Source organism: Peromyscus leucopus, chromosome 4 (genome assembly GCF_004664715.2).
Source record: "Peromyscus leucopus breed LL Stock chromosome 4, UCI_PerLeu_2.1, whole genome shotgun sequence".
NCBI lineage: Eukaryota > Metazoa > Chordata > Mammalia > Rodentia > Cricetidae > Peromyscus > Peromyscus leucopus.
In genome coordinates, this window is record NC_051066.1 from 37397224 (window position 1) to 37420794 (window position 23571).

Consider the following 23571-nt stretch of genomic DNA (forward strand, 5'->3'; position numbering starts at 1 on the left):
TTTTTAAGAGCTTCCTGGTATTCTTTGGTCGCCCATGTTTAGAACGTTGATGAGCAGGCAGGGTGGTGGGTCTTGAAGGCCTGAAATGTCACTCATGGAGGCAAAGTACATAGAAGGGCTGCACTGGAGTTGGCCAGCTGTGTGTGTGTGTCTGAGATCTACGGTACAAACTCTGCTTTCTGGGTATTAGTGTATTGTATCTACAAATACAACCACAGGTATTCTAATTAGAAATAGTTCATGTCCACTGCTGCCCTGAAATGACTGACTACTGTCTTCACATGGAAAACCATTAGCACCATGCAGACAACAGAACATGGACCTCCGCAGCCTGAATCTAGGAAAAGGGCGAAATACAGGCAGTCTAGGATGTCTTTGTTTATCAGTCTAGTTCCAGATAATTGTAAAAGCTAAATGATCATCAAGTCAATTGTCAGAAGAACTTAAATAAAATGTGGCACAATTATGGGAAGAAGGAGAGTTTCTGGTTAAACCATGGCCGCTAGGCAGCAGTAGCTATTCAAACTGTAATGAAAAAAGAAAGAAAGAAAATTAAACAAAACTAACACTTCAGCTCCTCGTTCTTCCTAACTACCATTCAAGAGTTCAAAAGCCTTGTGGTAGCTACAGCACTGGACCGGGCAGGTCCAGTATGAGTCCATTTCCTCTGAACACCCCACCCCCACCTCCAGATGTGCTGATCCAGGGACAGGTTGGAACCCTCTCATTCCCACCAAGAGTCTGAAAACAAGGAGACCTGAAATGTTTTAAACTCCTTAAACAAGAGGTTTACAACAAAACAAAGCAAAACAGAAAACTCACCCCCACTATGGAGTTTTGTGACAACCACCTCGACATCTGCTAAGGAATGGATGCTGATGAGGTCACCTCCGAAGGCTTTGCATTTCAAATGGGCTGCATCCCAGGAACCACTTTCGTTTGCCAGCAGATAGCAAAATCCATTATTGGGCAGCCAGCCCACCTCACAGTGGGTATCTGAATCCGTCCAAACATCTGGGGGAAAGCAGTGATTTACATTCCAGTAAAGACAGATCTAGTTTGAATCAACAACACTGCACGGTTTTTTTTTTTTTTTTTTCTTTCTTGAATCACAAGGCTTCTGGAAAACTGGGAGATGTGATGTCAGCTCTCAGGGTGACATGAATTGTATGCTGTGCTTAATGTATATTTGACATCATAAAAATTCCTGCAGAGATTCAGGTACGAAATGTACTTACTGAGAAACACATATGCTATGGGACTGGACTAGACTGTTGAAGGGGTATAGACAGGGTCAGGGAAGGGAATGACTTCAGTCCTAACAGGTGGAAGACAGGTGTGGAGTAAGCCAGATGCTGACAACATTTTCTGGGTCTGAAATTTGGAAGGCACCCCCCACCCATGGCTCTGAGATTGGAAGGAGGCAGGCCGCCTTTCCTTGGGTGACCAGCTTAACAACCGGATGCCTATTCACACTAACTGTTGAATACAGGCTGGGTAGAGAGGGAAGGACAGGATGTGGTATTTGTATTCACTCAAGGGACACAGCAAAGGAGGAAAGGGGAAGGACAAATGGCTTCTCTGGACACCTTCATCCACTCTGAAAGACCAGTGAAGGAATCTCAGCTTGACCATGGTGAAATCCACCAGGGAAGACTAATCATCCAGAGGCAAAGGGCTAACACTCTCCTTAGCAAAACTAGAAAGTATTTTGTTATTCAACTTATCCAGATCCTCTCTGAAACTTTTCTTTTCTTTCTTCTTCTTCTTCTTCTTCTTTTTTGTAGGAGCCAGAGTCAAGGACACCACAAGAAAACCCACAGAACCAAACTAACCTGGGCTCACAGAGCCTGAACCGACAACCAGGGAGCCTGCATGGGATAGACCTAGGTCCTCTACATATATGTTACAGTTGTGTAGCTTGGTCTACTTGTGGGACTCCTAACAGTGGGATCGGGGCTGTCTCTGACTCTGCTGCCTGTTTTGGGGACCCTTCCCTCCTACCAGGTTGCCTTGTCCAGCCTTAATAGGAAAGGAAGCGCCTAGATTCACTACAACTTGATAGCCTGTGGCTGGCTGATATACATGGGAAGCCTGCCCTTTTCTGAAGAGAAGAGAGGAGGAGGGGATGGGGAAGAGGAGGGGACTGGGAGGAGAGGAGAGATGAGGGGAAACTGGTCAGGATGTAAAAACAAACAAACAACTACAAAAATTGTAGAGTATTTTTTTTTAAACAAAAGTTTAGGTTCAATTAGTCTCGGGCTTGCAAGATGACAACTCAATTAACTTGGGCTCTAAATGGCATTCATTATGACCATGAGATATTTCAATTATGGTGAAGGAACCGAGAGAACAATCACATGTAAATGAACGCAAACAATCCTTCCCATAGTCTAGTCTTTGTCTCCAGGAAGACATAGTTTTACAAAATTAAGATGACAGGTAAGCATATCATTTTGCTCCGTTCCTTGTTTCCCGCCGGCACAGCTGTAGCAGACACACACCGTTCGGTGCTATGGAAACATCACGGTTGACTAACAATGGCTGCTTCCGGGTGTTTACTCCGTCATCAGTGCTTGCACATGCCCCGTGTGCCGGCATCTCTATTGTGCTTTCTGTCGGATGGGCTACAGTCGCAACTCGGAAGATAAATGTTCATTTCTCTCTATTATCAATAAGACATCTCCCTGCATTCTTTGTTCTATATAACCATTTTTTTTTAAAATTGCTCTATGCTCCTTCTTGGATAAGAAATTGAGAGCGCTGAGGAGATGGCTGGGTAAGAGTGGGCTCTCAGTGTCTGAGGATCTGAGTTCCAACCCCAGCAAGCACCCTTGTAAAAATCTGGGCATGGATGGGTGGACCTGTATGTATTCTAGCACTGGAGACTGAGACAGGTGGATCCTGAGAGTGGGCTGCTCAACTGGACGGCTGGAAGGGTGAACTTCCATTAGTGAGAGCCTTGGCCTCCACTGTATACATGGGCACGTGCACTGGAACACTCACATGCACGCAACACACACAGGTTAAACTCTTACTTAGTGTGCGTGTGGACCCGAAGGGCAACCTCAGGTTGTCATGAAAGCCACTGACCTCCTTTGAGATAGTCTTTCCTTAACCTGAAGCTCATCAATTAAGCTAGATTGCTGGACAGTCAAGCCTAGGGATCCTCCTGCACTGCCCCCAGCCCACGATTTCAAACACGCACAACCATAGCATTTTAGCATGGGTTCTGGGGACCGAGAAAACATCGGCAGTATCAAGTGAAGGAAAGGTGAAAATGGGTATCTGGCACGCATTTGCTTGACCAGAAAACTCTGGCCTTGAGATATAGGTATATATGAGAAAGTGAGGAAGAACCTGCGAGCTCCACCGTGTTGGTCAATGGCTTCTTGCAGACATAGGGCAGCTGAGCTTCACAGGAAACACTCCGCCACAGTCCCGACTCTGTGTCCATCTGTGCACAGCTTGCTCCGCCTATCAAGGGTGCACTGGTGCCTTCGGAAGAAAGATTTTCAAGGAGGTTAGGGCCAGAGTGGTGCTTAAAATAATTCGAATTCGTAAGTTTATGTCTATATGGAAACTCACAGTATGGTTCAAACGTTCAACTAAACTGAAACGTTATAAGCCGCAGTGGACAGGAATGGAATCATTTATGCCTCTTCTAAAACACAAGACGGAGGGGAAACATTCTGATCCATGATAGTGGATTCGCAGCAGGGAAGACAAATCAGTTTCTGTTCTAGAGCAACTTCCACGACAAACAGCCTGTGGCCAGAACCTCTCAGTCGATATTAAATTTACTCTCCAGTAAATATTAATATTTACAACCAGATGGAATATTAACATACGATCCTGCCTTTGAAGGCCTTGAATATTACGTTAGGGACCGGGATTGTAATTCAGTGGTGGAGCACTTGCCTGGCATTGTCTAGTTTTGACATAATAAGAGTATTATGTTGTTTACTAATAAGATTTAGTTAATGCAAACCTCATGGTCATTTGATAGTACTGAATCCATTTCTCCTCTGTGTAGGCAGAACACTTTTATTAATGTTATTTAGGTTTGGCCTTGGTGAGACCAGTTTTCCAAAGGTTCCTCATCCTTTCTTTTGTAGAGTTTCTGGCTAAGCAGGATGTTATTTTCATTGTGGGACTGATTTGTGTAATAAGAGACAGCTGTTGTGTTCTCAATATTTAGGTGATATAGTGGGGCAAGCCTAAGAACCGGAAAAGGAAGGGCTATTCCTGCTTTAAAGGCAAGCTCTAGACTAAGCATTGGCAGTCGAGACCCGAGAGGATGTAGAATGGTTCCCGGCGATGTTGTGGGGTTCATTCTGTTCTTCTTAAAAACCTAGGGATGCTCTAAAGCCCTGGAGCAAATGCTCCTTTGCCCACGGTGTGCTTCAACTTGGCTAAAATAACAGCACACTTAAGAATGTCTTAGAAAAAAATTCTGAGAAAGCAATCATGAAATCTGACAATACATGAAACTTTTAAAAGCTCTGGATGAGTAAAAAGTTCTTCATTTTTGAAGGTTTTACCCTGTATACATTTACCTGGATCCCAGTTAAGAAATTTTAGTGGCTTGAAGTCTGACCATTCCCAGCCTCTTGCAGAATAGAGCTGATTCAGTCCAACCCAAACAATTCTAGCAATGTCTTCTTTTCCTGTAGGAATTATATCATTTTAAATTGAAAACAGGTCTTTCATACAATACATTCTAATTATAGTTTCCCCTCCCCTAACACCTCCCAGATCCTCCCCACTTCCACACCCACGCAAATCCACATAAACAGGCATATAAAATAGTAATAATAATAATAATGATAAATTAATACAAACAAACCATAATAAGACAAAACAGACAGAAGAAAAAGAGCCAAAGAGAAAGTACAAGAAACACATACAGATGAAGAGATGCATGGAATTTATATAATTTTTAATAGTGACAAAATTATATAAATCAGACTAGGTTTCTATTGACAGTCAAAAACAGAAGGTCTTGACTGAAGCAGGGATCTCACTATGGGGATGTCTAGGCAACAGAGGCAGGTCATGTTAAGAGACAACCAAACTATTCTTTTGAGAAGACCAAAGTCTAAAAAATTTATTCAATTCTGCTTTCTTAGTTGTCTAGTTCTCCCTCCTCTGAGATAAAAGAATTTTCTCAGAGTGGCAGTTTCACTATGTATTTTCACACACACACACACACACACACACACACACACACACACACACACACCTGTTGTCAGGAACACGCATCATCCAATTTTATTATTTCACAATCAAAATCATAGCAAAAGAAAGAAAGGGGATAGGGAAGCATAAATAGTTTCAATAGTGAGTTTTGTTGCCCATGTGCTACCTGATATGGATACAAAATATGGATGTGTCCATGCTTGAAAGGGTCCATACAAATTGGAGAAAACGCAGAAAGAATAAGAATGATGGTAAGGATTTTTACTACCACCTAGGACATCATGAAGCTGGAAAGAAAGATTTTATCAAAACCACAGGGGAAGAATTTGAAAAATTAATTGAAGGCTTGATAGAAGAGATAGAGCAACAATGAAATGGTCTATGAATGACGAAGAGGATGCTGACAGACATTAAGATGGGGATCTTTATAAATCTGTTGGAGTCTTTTTGCTGTAAATGACTTAATAACTGTTTCCTAATTACTCATAGGGGAATATGTATATTATTACATTACATCCCTATCTACCCCCCTATCAGGTGTCTATGTGTGTGTATTATAGACTATAGGGGTTCACAGAGAGAGAAAACATCCAGATTATGAGGACTTTTCAAGAGCAATTTTGGTTATACATAATCTTCCCCTCACTGAATACTTTAGAAGCCAAATGTATCAAGCAGGACTTTTCGGGATTTGTAAAGGAGCTCGGTTAAGAGAGAAGGCAGGCTCCCAGGACCCAGGAGCGAAACGAATCTTCAATGGTGAATATTTACACAGGATGTAGACAGTTGAAAAGGAGTCAGTATGGCGGTAACAATGAAAGTGTGAGAGAACGGCTGGCAAGACACAAAGATCTTGGGGAGAAGGGAGCGCTTTGGAGGAGCTGAGGGGCCACAGTCTAGATACAGATATAAGCGTGCGGTGGGAACTTAGAGCTTGCCCCCCCTTTCTCAAGGAAGTAGATGGCAAAGATGCTTTATTAAGGAGAGTGAGGATGGGTGTTTGTGTAGAAGCTTTGACAAGGCTGGGGGAGAGAACTTGGGACTCATCCTTCTCTTTGACCCCACAAGCACCTGCAACAGCTCCAGCACTGTTACAGAACACCCTGGAAGATGTAATCTAATGCACATTTGTGTTGATTTTCCAGCATTCCCGAAGAAGTCCAGGAAACTAAGAGATGTCTGATGCTCCAGACTTAATCGTGTTACCTGATATTTGGAATGCTTTTTGTTTTCTTTTCTACTTTCCTGCCGTGGTTCAAGCAAGATACTAAGGAGTACCCATCCTTCCTAACCACTGCAGATTCAGCTGCATCCTTCCTATGAAGGTTTTTCAGCTATCCCCCCACCTCCACCCCTACCCTCCCAGGAAGCAATCGCTGCTCTGTATAATCCTGGCACTTACCTGCAGGTAGCAAGGACACACATCATGTGATCTTTTGAACTAAAATCCCTGATTTGTCTCACCACTGAGTAATCTTTGTAATTTGTATGGACTTCACTGGAATTATAGGATTTGAAGTTTTCTACCATGTTGGCAGCCCAGTGGGTGTCAATGAGAAATGGGTAAGTTCTAAGTGTACTTGTTGGATAGACATGAAGAACAGAGATGGTCAGGACCATCAAGAGATGGACTTTTTCTCTCCTCCCACTTGGACCAGTTTGAGGCTGTGTTGATTGGCACCTTTGCTATCACGCGGATGGTTGACAGTAGAGAGCCTCAGACTAAAGGAAGGGCAAGTCCACTTTGGCAGGTGTTCTTTTTACTTCTTTTGCCTGTTTTTAATAGGCACATAGTATTTATTATGTGGGTCACAGTGTGATACTTGAATGCACTGTATAATGTCCAAATCAGGGAAATGGGCATATTTATCACTTTAAACATTTATCTTTACTTTGTGATAAGAGCGCTCCAAATCCTTTCCAGTTACTTTGAAATATGCAAGGTATGACTGTCAACTATAATCACCCCATTGTGTAAGAGAACACCACCATTTAGTTCTGTTAATTTCTACCTGCTGAGCAGCCTCTCCCCATCCCCCCTTCTTCCTACTTCCTGCTGCTCTCCTCAGCCTTCCTTCCCACTCCTCTCCTCTCAGTTCCCATGAGATCAAGGCTTCAGACTCCAGGGATGACTGACAGCTTGTGCCATTCACCTTCTGCGCCTGGCTTATTTCACTTAACATGATGTTTGCATTGTCACAAAGGACAGTTTCTCTCTCATTTGTGGCTTCATAGTATTTCGTCCTGTATCTATGCCATTTTTTTCTTTGTTTCATTGGTGGGTAGAAATCCATGGTGATTACTGTTGATTATTTATGCAAGTCATTATGAGGAGAACTGCATGATTCACCATCTAACCTATCTTCCTCAGATTGTCTCTTTGGTGATGCTCAGGGGTTTAGAGTTCACTTTCTCCTCTCCATTTTTCCCATTTAGGAAGAGGGTACTAGTTTTATATTATACTCTAACTTGCTTTCTAAACATCAGTTTCTCTCACAAGATTAATTTCAACACATGGAATTATTATGTTTACATTCAATTCCCCCCCCACCCCCCCCACCCCGCTTTGCAGGCTTCGGTGTTAAGGTTTAAATTTTAAGAGAGGCCAGAAAAGAGCATGCCTGGATATGAAACGTCGAAGAAGGAAGGAAGCATCTTTACAAATCCAGCTATCTGCTCTACCACGTGCAAGTTAAACCTACCCGTAATGTACGCTAATTCAGCAGCACTGTGGATGCTCAGTAAGTCAGCTCCTTGGTTCTGACAGGAAACATAAGCTTCTTTCCAAGAAACAACTTCCTGATTATTAAATTGGTAGCAACTTCCAATCTGTTCATTCTTTTCCCAATTACCCTCACAGCCGTTTTCTGTTGATAAAAAGATAAATTAGTGATCGTGAAATAAGGGCATAGTGTTTTCTGTTACTTGGAGCACTTACAAGACTGCAATCCATTTACATTTTCTTAGGACGTGTCAAAATGGAGGCAGTCATTGCAGGACCGTACTTGGATCCTTTCATTATGTGCTGAAATGGAAGGCAGAACACTGCAAAGGACTCAAGCTGGTTAAATCTTCCACCCTCCCTCTGTTCCCTGTTAACCACAATGCCATATTTTCACAGGTTCCTGTGTGCCCTTTGCCTGAAGATGGGAGTCTCCCTATGTACAGGTGTGGAACACTGAGCCAATGGAAAACATGTTCCCTAGAGCTTGGCAAAGATGTCCGCAGTCTTCTCTACAGCCTGCAGAGAAAGAACTGTATGTGTGGGTACAGACATGCTGCTTAAATGGCTAAGATACAAGCATAGCGACGCCTTTATTTTGGAAATTCAGTCCAAATTTCTCCGTAATATTTGAATAGATGATTGAATCCATTAATAGAATTAACATTATACAACTCACATTACAAATGCATATACAGGCATATAAACATGAGTGTACAATAGAACACCCATAGTATTTATCTCTGTGTGTATGTGGTACATGTGCACAGGTTGGCACCTGCGGGTGGCTGTGCTAGTGTGTGTGTGTGTGTGTGTGTGTGTGTCCAAGCAGAGGCAGGAGGGAGACACCAGGTGTCTTGTTCTGTCACTATCTTCCCCTGAGACAGTATCTCTCACTTAACCGGAAGCTAGGCTGGCAGCCAGCAAGCCCCAGCCATCCTCTTGTCTTTACCCTCCACAGTTCTGGGGTTACTGGCAGCATCCTCGCCATGCCTGGCTTTCTAATTTTATTCCCGCCCCCCCACTCTTGGCTTCAGACCACAAATACACTATAAGTCGTCACCATCCTAAATATGGTTTTTCAGCCTCTTTGTACCTGTTGCTCTTGTTTGCCTCATGAAACGCACAAGGGGGACACAAGCTGCACAAGCTGCGGTCTCCTACTCCATTTTCTCTCCCTCTCGTCTTTTGAAGCTGCAGTTTCCCATCTGCTCATGCCCTTTCCACTTTTCTCTGATGTAGATGAAGCTTCCGCAATCCCCCCCTCCTCATTTTCCAGGACACAAACTGTCCTGCTTCCCTCCTTGCCCGGCTTCTGAAGGCACATTCAAAGCTGCACACGACTTCTTCCCCTTCCTGCCAACGCACACTCATCTAGGATAACAACTGCTGCAGACACTTCCAAGTCACCATCAACTCCCCCTTCCGCCCTCTGCCTCACATAAATGGAACTCTCTTCTCACAATTGGAGCTCGCCAGCCCATACATACCTGCTGTTAAGCAGATGCCCCACTTTTGATCGTACTCATAATTTGGGGTAGTGGCACACCAAGGCCCGCTATGCTCTTCATCATGAACACAGTCATGGTGCCATGTCTCGCCAACTAAGAACGGAAATTCACAAGGTCTCCCATGGGAGTTCCCATCTCTGGTATATATCTCTGTTGGATGGGGAGGAAGCAGGGGAGAGTTAAAAGCTGAACAATCCACCTTAGGATAGCTGATTCCTAAAACTTTTAAAAGAAAGAGTGCTGGTCTCGCGTATGAGCCTACAATATCTGAGCAAGCTATACACTGTGGAAAGAGCTTAGATACTGACTGCTTGGGTCTGGACGTTGAAATCTGGGGTCTCCTGTGCGCCTACAGACAAACTTAGTTTCTGCATTTCAAACCGAGAATATCAGTGTTTACCTCAAGGGTTGTCCACTGTGTATTTGGTGACAGAGTAAGAGTCCTTTCCTGGCTTGATCAAGGCAGAAGCGACTGAGCCCAGCATGGGTGGCAGAGACAGCTACTTCCTCAAAATGGCTATCTGGACAGGGATTCAACTCTCCTCCCTTTCTTTAGTGAGTGCGGGGCCAAAGAAACACCTGGAACCACTTATGCAATGAGCCAGACGGGCAAGGGACACGGTTGCCCAACAGAGTTGAGGCGGTGGCTTTGGAGGAAGCCAAGGAAGAGAGCTGCTAGATAACTGAGTAGATGCTTGGGGAGAGTCAGGACATGGTCATTCGAGTTATGCAACAAGAACTGGCCTTAACAGGGCAGTGATGGGAGACGCTGGCGACCAGGGAGGTGGCAGATCTAGCTTTCATTTTAATATTTTTCGCTAGTCTCCAGAGAGGCACTGGAAAACGATCACAATGCAGATATGCCTGGGACCGCAGAGGAAGTGCTCAATACTGTGCCAGTAACAGTCCCCTTGAAAACACGTTTTACAGAGCAGGTATCTGTTTCTGTCACCTTTTCTCATTAACTTCGATTTCTTCAAAACTCTGGTTATTGAGCAATGAAAGAATGGCCATTAGGGAGGGTATCATCATCAAGACTCATTAGCCTTCATCAGGCTTTTCGAGTCCCTCAGAAAGTCTCACAGGTTGGCTTTGAAGTATGCTTAAGCTAGCCTTTGATTCTATCTACATCCTCTATCATTCCCCAGTGTTCATGTGCCTGAAGCAGAGACTTAAGTTTGGAAGGTATCACGAAGCAGTACAAAGGAAGAACCATCTGGATGCCTTTCTGAAGAAAAATAATAATAAATCTTTTGTGGGTCATTGATTTTGTTTTCCTGTGCCACATAAATAGCTTTCAAGAGAATAGTTCTGCTAAAGAGTGTGGTGGCCCTTTGCGGTAGCATGCTTATCACATGTTTCAAATTTGACCACATCAAAAATTCCCCAGGGTGCATGTGGTCCTTTAATCTCAGCACTCTAGGAGGCAGAGGCAAATGGATCTCCAAGTTCCAGGCCAGCCTGGTCTACAGAGCTATTTCCAGGACAGCCAGGGCTACATGGGGAAATTCTAGCTTGAAAAAAACCAAAACCACAAAAAGAAAAGGAAAAAAATTCCCCAAGGCACTTGACCAATTTTCCTTCCCTATTATAATACTGAGAGGATAATCCCAGAACATGATGCAATGCGCTGCTGCTTCCGGGATTCTCGGGTTCCCCTAAAACTTTTTATGTCCATGTGCAAAATGCTGTCAGACACATTTCTGTACTTGTTGCTCACCACAAACCTGTGAGATCAGAGTTGTTCGTGAAATCCCCACTTTTGAGGAGTGGTTAAAAGGACACATTTGGTGGCTCATCGTGAAGCATGGTATAGGGACAGCCTCTTTGACAAGCCACTGACACACACCATCAACTGCTTTTACAGGTTTCGAGTAGCACATAGCTCCAAGAGGAATGTCATCATACAGCTCTTCGTGCCACACAGTGCTTTGTAAACCAATAAGCAAACCACAGCCATGCCGGATGCAGGCCTCGAACTGATGCTCTCTGTTAATTAGGCATTTTATTCCCACTTGTCTTTGCTGTTGATAAACCACCTGCATCTCATGGGTTGTCTTCGTAAGACAGGTTCTCCTAACAAGACTCTTCTCTGAATGTGTGGATTTGGGATGACAACATCTTCAGATCAACAGCTGAGTGTGTCACTGACACACATTTATGAGATCAGGGGTTTACATGGAAAGTGAATTGCTTTAGCAATGAGACAAATAGTTAAAGAGTTTGGCAGGCCAGAGAGTCACCAAGAGCAGACGGAGTTCACAGTTCAGTCCATCCTCTGCACGAGTCAACAAACATTTGTGATTTGAAGATGCCAGTTGGGTCAAGATATCTTATGATATAATTGTATATACAGGAGCTAGTGAAAAGCAATTCATTCATAAAAAATTTTACAGTTAAAGCGTTTTCAGTAAAAAGATGATTTCTATGATGAAGTTTGAGGAAACCACGAACATAATGGTAAATTAAGTTAATATAGTCAAAGTAAAAAAAAAAGGTTACAAAAGCTAAGGGAGAAATAAGATACTGTTATTTGGAGAAATGAATGAATTTTGATTCCCAGCTGTACTACAAGCTGGGTAACCTTGGACTTTACTTGCTTGGGACTTGAATAGCCTACTTTCCTTATTTCTATTTTGATAGACAGCTGGGTTGGGTGTTAGAGCAAGCCTGGCAAAGGTCCCTCACTTTAAGATAGGAAGGGGCACATGTAAATTTTAAAAGTTAGAATGGGCAGGGCCTAATATCTGGTTAAATTTGAGTGGAGGAAGAAAAAGCAGGACAAGTCAAGAGGGCCTTGTAGATTTCCCACTTGAAGAAACTGAATGGATCTGAGAGGGGGGGCAACCTTGGCCTCTGTGCAAGTGAAAATCTGATGTGACTCTTAATCAGGCAGAACGCTAAGGGTCTAAAAATTTTTAGCATTTCAAGTATTGAATTTGGAAAGGTAAAGAAACAAATCCAGCCTTTTGGCTGTGCAGTGGCGTGCTGGCTCTGTCCCTCTCCTGGGCACTGCTGTGGAGGGTTCGAGGCCTCCCCCTCCCCATTTTTTTGTGCTGCTGATCACTTTAGCAGTTGTGTGAAAATTATTAACGCATAAATAAAACACAAAATAAGAAAGAAAACACGTTTCAGTGGAATGAAGACACTTCAGGGTCTGAGGGAGTTGGAGATTACAACTGTTCTCTCAAAAGAACCGAGGGCAGAAGGACAATGGAGCTCTTCCAAGGAAACGATCCTTCCTGACCCCCGAACAAACAGAAACAAAATGCAATCTGAAGCCGTTCTTTTGGGTTCAATGTTTTCTTTCAGTTGCCAAGTTGGGGCTCTTGTTGCACAATACTTAAGCCTGTCCTTAAGGGGTATCCAGAAAGTAATTGCTCTAAGTTCAAGCGACAACCTGGTTTCTCCCCTGTGCTCTGTCTCTGTCTCTCTCTCTGTCTGCCCGTGTCCCCACCCTCCTCCCTTCTCCTTCTCTTTCTTTCTCTGGGGTGTATGTATATTTGTATGTGTGTGGGCACACACTCATGTGCATGTGTGTGAGGCCAGATGTAGACACTGGTCTTCTTCCTTGATCACTCTCCAACTCAACTGAATCCGCAGGTTACTGATTGGCCGAGACTAGCTAGCCAGAGACCCCTTGCCTCTACCTCCAGAGCAATAAGATTACAAGCAGGCTGCCACACCCACCCAGGATTTCCGTGGATGCTGAGGATTCAAACTCTGGGTCCCCATGCTTGCAGAGCAAGCACTGTTCACACCGAGCCCTGGCCCTCAGTTAACAGCTCTGGAGTGCCAAAGGAAGCTGGCCAAGAGAAACAATTTAGTGATTCAAAGGCCATGAGTTGAAGGCAAGGAAAACCCCATCTCCAAGTCTCTAATATCACTTCATTAAGAGCAGAACCAGACACTCCTGGAATTTTTTTTTTTTTAATCTTCACAAAAAGAGATTCTCTAAGCGGAAAAACCTGAGAGGATAATGGTTAGAATGGGGAATTAAGTTGCCATCCTAAGTCTTTGGCCAGATATAAGAGGATGTCCTTTATCTTCCCTTCAAACCCATTTACGTTGACTATGACCATAGACTCAGGAAGAGGAAAGGAAGACCTTAAGGGGGGCGTTTAGTAGAACACAGGCGATATGGAGGGGGAAAAAGGAATAATGGTGAGGGGGATTTAAGTGGGGAGAGGAGTAGAAGGCTAGGGCAGAGGAGGGATTGGGAGAAGAATAATTAACCCTTAGGAAGCCTAAAAAAGCCGTAGACGTTTCATATAAATGAATATCTACATATTTTCATATTCGAGAATTTACTTGGTGTTACCCTATACAGAAGCTATAGGTTGCCAAATAAAAGGCCCAGTGCCAGTGTGGGATACTGCCCCTCAAGTTGTTGGGTCACAGGTGTCCCAAAGATCTCCCAAACAATTGGGCTATTGGCATTGCTCTTAGTTGCCCAACAGAACTTGATGGTCAGACCCTCTGCTGAAGATACCACACACATTGGTGACAGGACACGGAGAAATCAAGTTGGTACAGAGCGGGAGGTTTTCACCTTGCTGGGTAGCTTCCATAGTACTGGAAGATGTTTTCCAGTCTGCTGGGCGTGGGAGGGAGTCAGCCAACAGTTTTACCCAGCGATGAATGCTGTGAGCTGCAGTGATGACCGGTGTGCAAGAAAATGCCCATGGGTAGGACAGTGGCATGAATGTAATGGGGTGACCAATTGATTCCTGATTGGATTTAAGGCTCACTCAACAGGAAACGTATGCCTGGTATGTAGACAGGGTCAAGCTCTACGGTTGGAGAGCTCACAGGTCCCTGGGGGGACCTGCTACTATTACTCTGTGGAACGGACACAATATAAAGCCACCATTTAAGTTTGTATCTCTCTACCTGTTGATTAGTACAGCTCTCAGACCCCATCAGAGAAGTCTCTTTGTGTGGTCATGGTGGTGATCAACACAAAAACTCACAAGTGGCCAAGTGCCGAGAACAAGTGGAGTACTCAGCTACTCACGGAACATCTATAGCACACCCCTTCTCAAGGCCCAGGAACCATCTCAGAAGATGGAATGGGAAGGTTAGAAAAGAGCCAGAGGTCAGGGAAGATGGGAGTACCACAGTGTCTTCTGGATACGACAAGGCGGCTGCACTCATGGACTCACAGCGGCTGTGGTTGCCTGCATATGACGTGGTCCAGATCAACTTCTAGCATGGAATAGGAAGGGAGTCTTGAGCCCCCACCCCTAACTGAGGAGCTATGGACAGTTGATGGCTTCTGTGGGAGGGAGAGTCGGTTTTCTTTAAGGGTGTGTTGGTAGGTTGACCATGTTCCAGAGGAAGGTCTCACAGCTAGGGCTACAAGAGCAGCACAAACTCTAGTCAGTGAGCTATTATTATTATGATTAGTTTAAAGGACATAAATTTGGAAGCTCAGAAGGTGTGTGGGGGGGTGGGTGGGCCTGGGAAGAATGTGGAAAAGGAGCTGGGAGTAGAAATGATCAAAATATATCGCACTAAATTCTCAAAGAGTAAATGTATTTTTTAAAAACTAAAGACTCATTGCAATCTAGAGCAAAGGTCATGACAATATTCATATACTTGTTTTTGGAAATGACCAAAGAAAAGTTCACATTTAAAATGTCAAATCATAAATACAAAGAGCAACATGTGATACCTATGCCAAGGATGAAAATATTATGAAAACCTACATGAGACTTTCAAAATATTTCTATTATATTAAATTTCCCAGACATGAAAAAAAAAAAAAACACTTCTTTTTCTTTCTTCTTTTTCTTTCTTTCTTTCTTTTTTTTTTTTAAAGGTTTATTTATTATGTATACAGTGTTCTGCCTACATGCATGCTTGCAGGCCAGAAGAGGGCACCAGATCTTATTATAGACGGTTGTGAGCCGCCATGTGGTTGCTGGGAATTGAACTCAGGACCTCTGGAAGAGCAGCCTGTGCTGTTAACCTCTGAGCCATCTCTCCAACCCCTCTTATTTTCTTTTTAAACTTAGGATTAGATCAATATTATTTGATCATGTGCCTTTAGCTTAAATGAAATATTTTCTATCAGTATAACATTTCCTTTTTCCTCACACTCAAATGGCATCATAGGAAGTAAATAAATGAGGGATAGGAATTCAAGTCCTGGGTTTACCACACCAAAAGGCTGTGTGACCTCTGTTAACACCTAAGTTTTTCTAGTCTAGTCCACGAAGGGGAAGGGTAGGGTACCCAGTAGCCCCAGGTGAGTAAGACTGCAGCTCACGGTGCCTGCCTATCCACTGTGACTTCATTTCAACTCAGTCGTGGGGAACTGAGGAAGGCCTGAGTGAATGTGTATTGTTGACATGGGCACAGCCATGCCAAGGGCCAATGCCTCAGACCCATGGGGAGCTGGCAAAGCCTCCTCCATACGGATCAGGCTGAGAAAGGCAAAGCTTTCCTGTGGTCCAAATCCAAGTGATTACCAACTACTGGTCAGTGTGTGCAAACACTAGCAACTGCAGCTTCCTCCTCCTGGATGTTTAGAGCCTGAGACTGCTGGCCCACAGAGACCTCCTACCTGGACTAGCTAGCCCCTCCCCGTGCGCTCCTCCTAGGAAACTGGGTTCTGGGTGGCTTCAGTCGGTAGAACCACTCCATCAGCCTGCATGCAGCTCACCTTTACCCAGTCAGGTTTCCAGGACCAAGCTATGCTGGGTGTGACATTTAACGCCAAATTAAGCAACCGCGACAGCAAGAGGGTCAAAGTCCCTCTCTCCTGTACTCACCATGGTAAGGCTGGTCACAAAGGTTCTCCTGGGAGCCTCCCTTCCTCCAGACAGCAGTTGAATTTGTACTGGCTGTGGCATATCCATCTTTCAGAGCCAGCCTGTACTGGGCGGCAGTGTACAGAGAACGGTGCTCACATTTCCACCACAGCATGACGCTGGAGTCACAGCGGAACATCCGCAGGTTGTCCGTAGCTTTGGTAATATCGAGGCCGAGGCACTTCTGGGATTCCAGGTGAAAGAGACGGTGCTGGGACACCCACTTCCACAACATGCTTTCAGAGTCACTGCAGTCCTGTGCCACTATCCAGTCCGACAGTGGCTGGATGCACTTGCCCGTGTTGTCGTTGACGATGGTGAAGGGATCGTTACCTGGGTCAAGACAGCGAAGGAGGACATTTCAGGACTCGGAGTCACATGACAAACGCACCTTGGTCCTGCTTGTTTGCTGAGGAGAGCCTGATTAGCACAGGACGGCACTGACCCTTGGGCTTGGTAAACTCATGTGTTCCACAAGGAGTGAGGGTCACAGTGTGTGGTAAGAGCAAGGCTCTAAAGCCAGCTGCCTGGCCTCATACTTTGCCGCTGCTGTGCTACGAGATCAGAGCAAATTTAGGCAACTTTTCTGCTTTAGATTTCTCATTTGTAAGGCTGCATCCACTTCACACTGTGGATGTAGGGATGCTGAAATGAGCTGACCCATGCCAGGAGAGAGTAGGGTGTGTACCTAATTTTGCTATTCCAGGGAAGGTTCCCTGCCTTGCTTATAAAGCACCTCCTTAGTTTCCCCCTCTTCTTCCACAAGTGGTCTGCGGCCAATGAAAAAGTCTCCTGCGTCTCCTCGGGACCACACCTCTGTCTTGCAGCGTTAGTGTCCACAGCACAGCGGTCACGCCATCAGACCTGGCTCTCACTTCAGCTCCTCCCCCTCACCAATTGTGAAGGCAGGGCTCTATGTTCCTCATGACTCAGGGTAAGTTACTGCGGCCATCCAAAGGGAAATCTACTTGAAAACCACTTCTCCTGAGACTTCTGTGGAAGCCAGCCTCACTGAGGTATACCAGTGGAAATGGGGACACTTCTGAGAAGGCAGGGGGAGAGAAATTAGGGTAAAGCAATGGGAGAAAATAGAGGATCTGGGTTCTGAGGTGGGGAACCTGTGGCCAGCCCCACTGCAGCACCTCCAGGAGAGAGAGAGGCTGGGGATTCACCAAGTGAATGGAGGGGATCAGACACTGGGCTCCAGGGACAACCTGAGCCCCCAGGTCCAATGTCTGGCATGTATGGACAAGAGAAAATCAGAATTAACCAGTGGCAGCTGCAGACTAGAGATGGGCCTCTCCGAGTGAGCGCCCAGCACTCTGTAGGAGCTGGGAAAACCTCCACAAAGATGCAGATAAAATTTCTGTCACCTTAGTGGGATGGGGTTTCAGAAGCAAATTTAACCGATTTTCTAAAAACAAAGTAATAGGGTGTTTCTTATACACCTGAGTTTGAGGGCCAGGATTTACAGGAATTACAATAAACCACAGTGGAACACTTTGGTCAGTTCTTTTACAAAGAGAAAAAAGTATGGCACAGATGGTCATGTTGATGAACATAAAGCTGGACTATTTTAGACACGCTTAAACAGTCATTGTCAATGACTCAGGGCACAGCAGAACACCATAAAAGATTTGGTTCTCAAAAAGGGGGTTTTCATCCTGAGGTCAGCTTCACAGTCGCTGGGTTTACTACCACTGAAAACTTTCTCAAGTCATAGGTTAAAGAGTTAAAAATGATCATGCCAGGTACTGCTGGCTAGAGGGGAAATTTCATCATGTAAGCCATAGCTCCAAAACTCTATCTGATCGTGTGAACTGTGGGTGGAATTCTGTTTTGTTTCACTTTAAGCAACAGTAAGACAAACAATGGGAAACACAACAAAGAAAACCTTAATAACGCTGTGGTCATTTCTGCTTTCACATTTGAATTTAAAAAGATCACAGGCCAGGATGCTGGCTCATTGGTTGAAAACACTTGCCTCAGAAGCATGAGGACCTCAAACCTGCCTCAAAGCGGGACCTGTCGCATGAGCAACTAGAACCTTGGTGTTCCCACGGGAGATGAAAGCAGAGATAGGAGACCCCAGAAGCTCTTGGGCCAGCCAGCCTGGCATAAACAGCAAACACAAACAAACAAAAACCCAAACCAAATCAACAAAAAAAAAAACCCCAACAAAACAACAAAGAAAACCTATCTCAAATAAGGTGGAAAGTAGGGACCAACACTCAAAGTTGTTCTCTGACCTCCATAGTGCATGCTGGTGTGTGGTGTGCATGTATGTACACACACACACACACACACACACACACACACACACACACACAGACACACACACACACACACACAGACACACACACACACACACAGACACACACACACACACACACACACACACACGTACACACACGCTAGGTGGGCTTGTCCAGCAGCTGCTGTCCCCACTCTTTCTTCTTTGACAGCCCTCTGCCATTCTTTCTTTGATGGTCACAGGTTGGGAGGATAGTGAGCGCAAAAGAAAATTTCTCTTATGTGCTTTTCAGCTGCCCCTCAAAGACCTGATCTACCCTTTCCCCACACTGCCCTCTCCCACATCTCCAAACTCTCTGTGTTCCAAAGTATCACAAACTGCAGCTGGTAAGAGAAGTCTGTTGCACGTGGCCCTCACCGAAGTTGAAAACTTCCTCTCCCTGAGCTTGAAGTCTCAGTGCTCTCTCCTGGGCACTCGGCTCCATGACCCTTGACCCGGAACAGGTTTCCTGGACAAGCAGCAGCTTTGTTTTCTTTTGGAGTTCCACGTTTTTCAGATTTCTTAATAAAATTCACTACGTTAGGTCCACGTCTTAGCGTGGTGGGAAGGGCAGAGGAGCAAAGGATTGGAGTCCCTAGATCGAAGACCTACTTTTATTGTAGTTTGCTGGGAGACTCATGGAAGTCACTTCCTCTCCAGGGTCTTCATATCCCTAAGTATCAGATGAAAGCCGTGGAGCATAGGTAAGCCATTCCAGAGCTAGTATCCCATGCGTTCACCAAGTAACAGTGTCCTAGCTCCCCAGGGCGTACTAACCTTCGCCAAAGTCATTGCACATCCTTCTTGCAGAAGTCCACATGGTTAGCTCACACTACTGAACCGCGAGTAACATTCGAAGTCGGTCTCATTTAATTTATAACGAAACGCGTGGAGTTACGCGGCAAGTCCTGCTTCCTCAATGCTCATCGGAAGAGAGAAGTTTTGCTTTTCACTTTCTCCACTTAGGTTACTTCCAGGCCACTTGTGGACTTACCGACTTGGTCGGAGCCACACGACAGGTGAAGTGTGATGTGGCATGGAGTAGCAGAGGAGGCGTCGCCAAGGATTCCATTAGGTTGTCCTTTGGAATGTAGGTGCGTGTGTCTGACTAAGCCCGTGCTTGAACTGAGTATGTAATCGTTACCAGTGTTTGACATACCGATGAGATTTCTTAGGACAATTATTCATTATTAATGATTTAAGAAACTTGTCATTAGCCTTCATATATAATGCATGTGTAAGCATTAATAAATAATATATCTGCTGGGGGAGAGATGTATCCTCTCATAATAGTTTTCCATATCACTCTTAGCCCTATGCAAAGGCTGTTCAGCCTGCCTCGGTTTTATGGCATTATGGGATTGCAGACTGGAGAGCGGGGGGGAAACAAACCGGTAAACCAAAAATAACTTCTTATTTAGAAACACTGTTTTCTAAGGCCGTGTAAACTATTTGAGAAACATGTTGCATTTTGGGAAGGTAACCTCAAACTTTAATGACCATTTTTTGGTGTTGGGCATCAAACCCAGCACCTGGCACTGAGATCTTTCCAAGCCCCAAACAGGATTCTGTCCGTAGCTTTAGAGCACACACTGTCCACTTTCCCTCTCTGTATTAATCTTCAATAGACGTTGCACATTCACCTCCGGATTTATGTTTGGGACAGATCTAAAGGGCAGAGGTTGATGACAAGAAGCCTAAGTACATCTTGGAGTCCTTTTTATATGCTTCATTTTATATAAAGACTTCAGTGAGGTTTGAGGGAAGAGCCAAAGAGCACGACATCATTAAAAATGATTTCTTAGCATTCTTATCTCTAGCAAAGAAAATGAGCCCTTTCAATATTTTCTTATTGTCTAATCACTATGGCCTGTTTTTAGGCTCAGCACAAAGGGCTCTGTACATCCTGGGAGTGGAGTTGGATGTGAGCATATACCCATTATCACCACAGATCATAGGAAGGAAAAAGGGGAAACGGGGAAGTGGAGGGGACAAAATGGCGGCACCGGCCGTTCCTAGGGAATTTCCACAGCTTACTTTGTCAAGTGTTTTTGCGATCTCTGTCAAGTGTAAAGAACATACAGATGTAGAGGGAGACAATCCGAAGTCTGGATTTGCTAGTTCAACACAAGTCCTGAAGAGACAAGCAGGTCCATGGCAGTATGCTAGGTATCAGAAAGCCATAATCCCAGATGGGTGGTGTGGCCGGTGAGATGCTCAGAAATCCCTAAAGGATCACATTACTTCATGGCGTTAGCTCTCCAAGGAAGCAAAAGAAGGAAACTTAGCATCTCCCCAAGAACAGAGAGATACACTTTCAGCATTTGGGTGGCCACGACCAAGCTGCCCAAGCTTCCTGCACACATGTGACCAGGTGCATGCCATTACTAGCATCCTGGATCTGACCCACTGCCAAACAGGCTGACAAAGAGATGGAAGTTCACACTCCAGTTCTGGGCTGGAGAGATGGGTGACTCCATGGAAAAGAGTGACTGTGGCTCAGGCACGAGGACCTGAGTTTGAATCCCCAGTGCCCACATTACATTAAAAAAAAAAAAAAAAGAGGAATCCCTGCAAGCCCACAGTTTTGGGGGAGAGACAGGCAGAGAGATCCCAGGACCAATAGCTGCCAGCCTGGACAAGCTGGTGAACTTCAGGCACAGTGTACCTGGTCTCAAGAGTACAAGGTGGACAGAGATTGACCAGGGGATGGGGACATCCTTCTCTGGCTTTCTGGCCTCCGTGCACACATGCGTGTACACACACACACACACACACATACACACACCTCTATATGTTCCCCCCAATATAAGGCCACAAGTCTGGCCTGAAGATGGGAGAAAGCCACCATGGCAGCCGTTAGAAGTGACGAAGGAGGAAAATAAATACCTGTGGGGACCTAGTCCAGGGGGAAGAGACTTAAGCCCAGCATTTTTTGCTGTGGGTCAGTGAGACAGGATACGGACTGTGGAGACCACGGCGTTCTAGTCAGAGTTCCTACCATTGTGATTAATACCACAACCAAAAGCAACTCGGGGAAGCGAGAGTTTATTTCAGTTTACACTTCCATATCATACTCAGGGCAGAAATTCAAGGCAGCGGCCATGGAGGAATGCTGCTTACTGGCTTGCTTCCCCTGGCTTGCTCAGCCTGCTTTCTTTGACTATCCAGGAGCACCTATCCAGGGGTGGCCCTCACTCACAGTGTGCTGGGCCCTCCCTCATTAACCATTAATTAGGAAGATGCTCTACTAACTTGCCTACAGGCCAATCTGATGGAGGAATTTTCTCAGCCAGGGTCCCTCTTCCCAGATGACAGTACCTTGTGTTGAGTTGACCACAAACCAACCAAACAAACAAACAAAAAACCCAACCAGGCCATTTGAAAGTGAAGGAAACCTAAAAATTTGTGAGGCAATGAAACAGGACTCCCAGATGTGGATGGAAGCCGGGAGAGTGGGGCGGGGAGAGTGACTAGAAGTCAGCATGCTTTCGCTGCGAATTGCTGCAGCTCGATTGTTCTCCTTGGACTGTGCAGTGGACAGAATTGAATTCTCATATCCATAAAAGATTTTACTATTAATATCTCCTTTGGTGGTTCCCAGTGCAAAAAGAAAAATTGAGAGGACTGAGTCAAGACAGGACACATCAAAGGTTCTTGGTGCTGACAGGTTGACGACACCCACCTTTCAGGAAACTCTTCCCCTAGCTTTGGACAGTCTACATCTAAGCTTAGCTCCAAAGAAAGCAAGAGCCACACTCAGGAGCCACATTCCTAAAACCCATCTTGCCCATCTTTCCTTTTTCATTCCGGCAAGACAGCAGAAACAGTGGGTGAATGTTTGCGGCCTTTAGACTGTCAGTTATATAGCAGAACCAAGTAATAAGGTCGTTGACACACCTTTTGCTGAGGCAAAAAGGGAAAGTAAAAGCAAAATCTAAGTGGGTTGGTGGTGCTGGCAACACCCCGAGCTTTACAGAAAGCATCCTTTCCTCACTGACAGGAAGTGATCTGCACTTCTATCTGGGGGCCACCTGCCTCGCTGGGGAGCGTTTGGAGATAATAACCAAACTAGAAGGGCCACTGCTCCAGGTGGCAAGGAAGGTCATCCTAAGACTCTTGGCTGACTTCTGGAGGCGATGGTTGAACCTGGCTTCCTTTCCAATGCGTTCAGTGGCCACGGTGAAGTCAGCATCTCTGGGAATCCTTGCGGTGTGGGTGAAGGCTCATCCTCATCATGGAGGGGCCAAGATGACCATGGGACGACAGGGATGCAAGGGAAAATGGGGAACCCCAGGGCAGCACGCTTTTTGGGGACAATCGAGGAACAAGAGGCAGAGAAGACTCTGGGAAGACTGTGGGAAGGCCTCTTCTGGGCAGAGGGTTCCTTTGCACCACACAGCCCAGCCCACCGCCCTCCTAGGCCAGACCTCCCCGCTTGTCCACTCCAGAGACAGAGAGCAAGGCGACTGTGACCTGACCCGGAGGAGGAGGCAAATGCTCAGAGCAGCATCGTCGAGGCCGCCCGGTTACCTGAGCGCTCGGAAGGCTCCGCAAGCTCGAAGCACCGCAGCAACAGCATTAGTAGCCCGGTCGCACGGCCCGGGGTGGTCCAGCGTGTCCCCATCTCCAGTCCCAAGCCTCCGTTCCCGGCACCGGCTCCTGGGGTGAGTCCCGCCGGTTTCACGGTGCCTCTAGGGCAACCTCTGGGGCGAGCAGGCCCCGCCCTCGCCGCCCTCGACCAATGAGAGCTGCGCCTGAGGTCCCGGACCGAGCGGGGGCGTGCAGGATTCCCCCACCCACTGCAGACATCTGTGCGGGCTTGGGACCTCCGGAAGGCGGGAAGAGTGCTCAGGAAAACCACAGTGCTTGGGGTACCCGCTCCCCCTCTTCTTCAGCGAAGTTGGGAAAGTGCGGCTCTGTCGGTTTAGGACATGCCCTGCGGTGTAGATAGTCAAGGCAGCGAGAGAGAAGTTCATGTCGTGGCGGGCTGGAAATGTGCACCCAACCCTGCCCCAACTGCGG

General features: G+C 45.6%; 1 protein-coding gene across 2 annotated transcripts in view; it reads right to left on the reverse strand.

Moving 5' to 3' along the window:
• Positions 1–23267, reverse strand: part of LOC114692807 (CD302 antigen) — a 127076-nt gene extending 103809 nt beyond the window's left edge. Inside the window, exons 1-7 of one of the 2 annotated variants that reach the window (XM_028868908.2) lie at positions 23080–23253; positions 16215–16586; positions 9415–9585; positions 7905–8069; positions 4560–4670; positions 3361–3498; positions 823–1014 (exon numbers count right to left, since the gene is read on the reverse strand). In XM_028868908.2, the coding sequence (XP_028724741.1) occupies positions 823–1014; positions 3361–3498; positions 4560–4670; positions 7905–8069; positions 9415–9585; positions 16215–16586; positions 23080–23173 (1243 nt within the window). In that variant the 5' untranslated portion in view covers positions 23174–23253. Of the gene's footprint in view, positions 1–822; positions 1015–3360; positions 3499–4559; positions 4671–7904; positions 8070–9414; positions 9586–16214; positions 16587–23079 lie in introns of both variants that reach the window. The other variant, XM_037204817.1, reaches the window with a different exon arrangement.
• Positions 23268–23571: the final 304 nt, after the last annotated feature.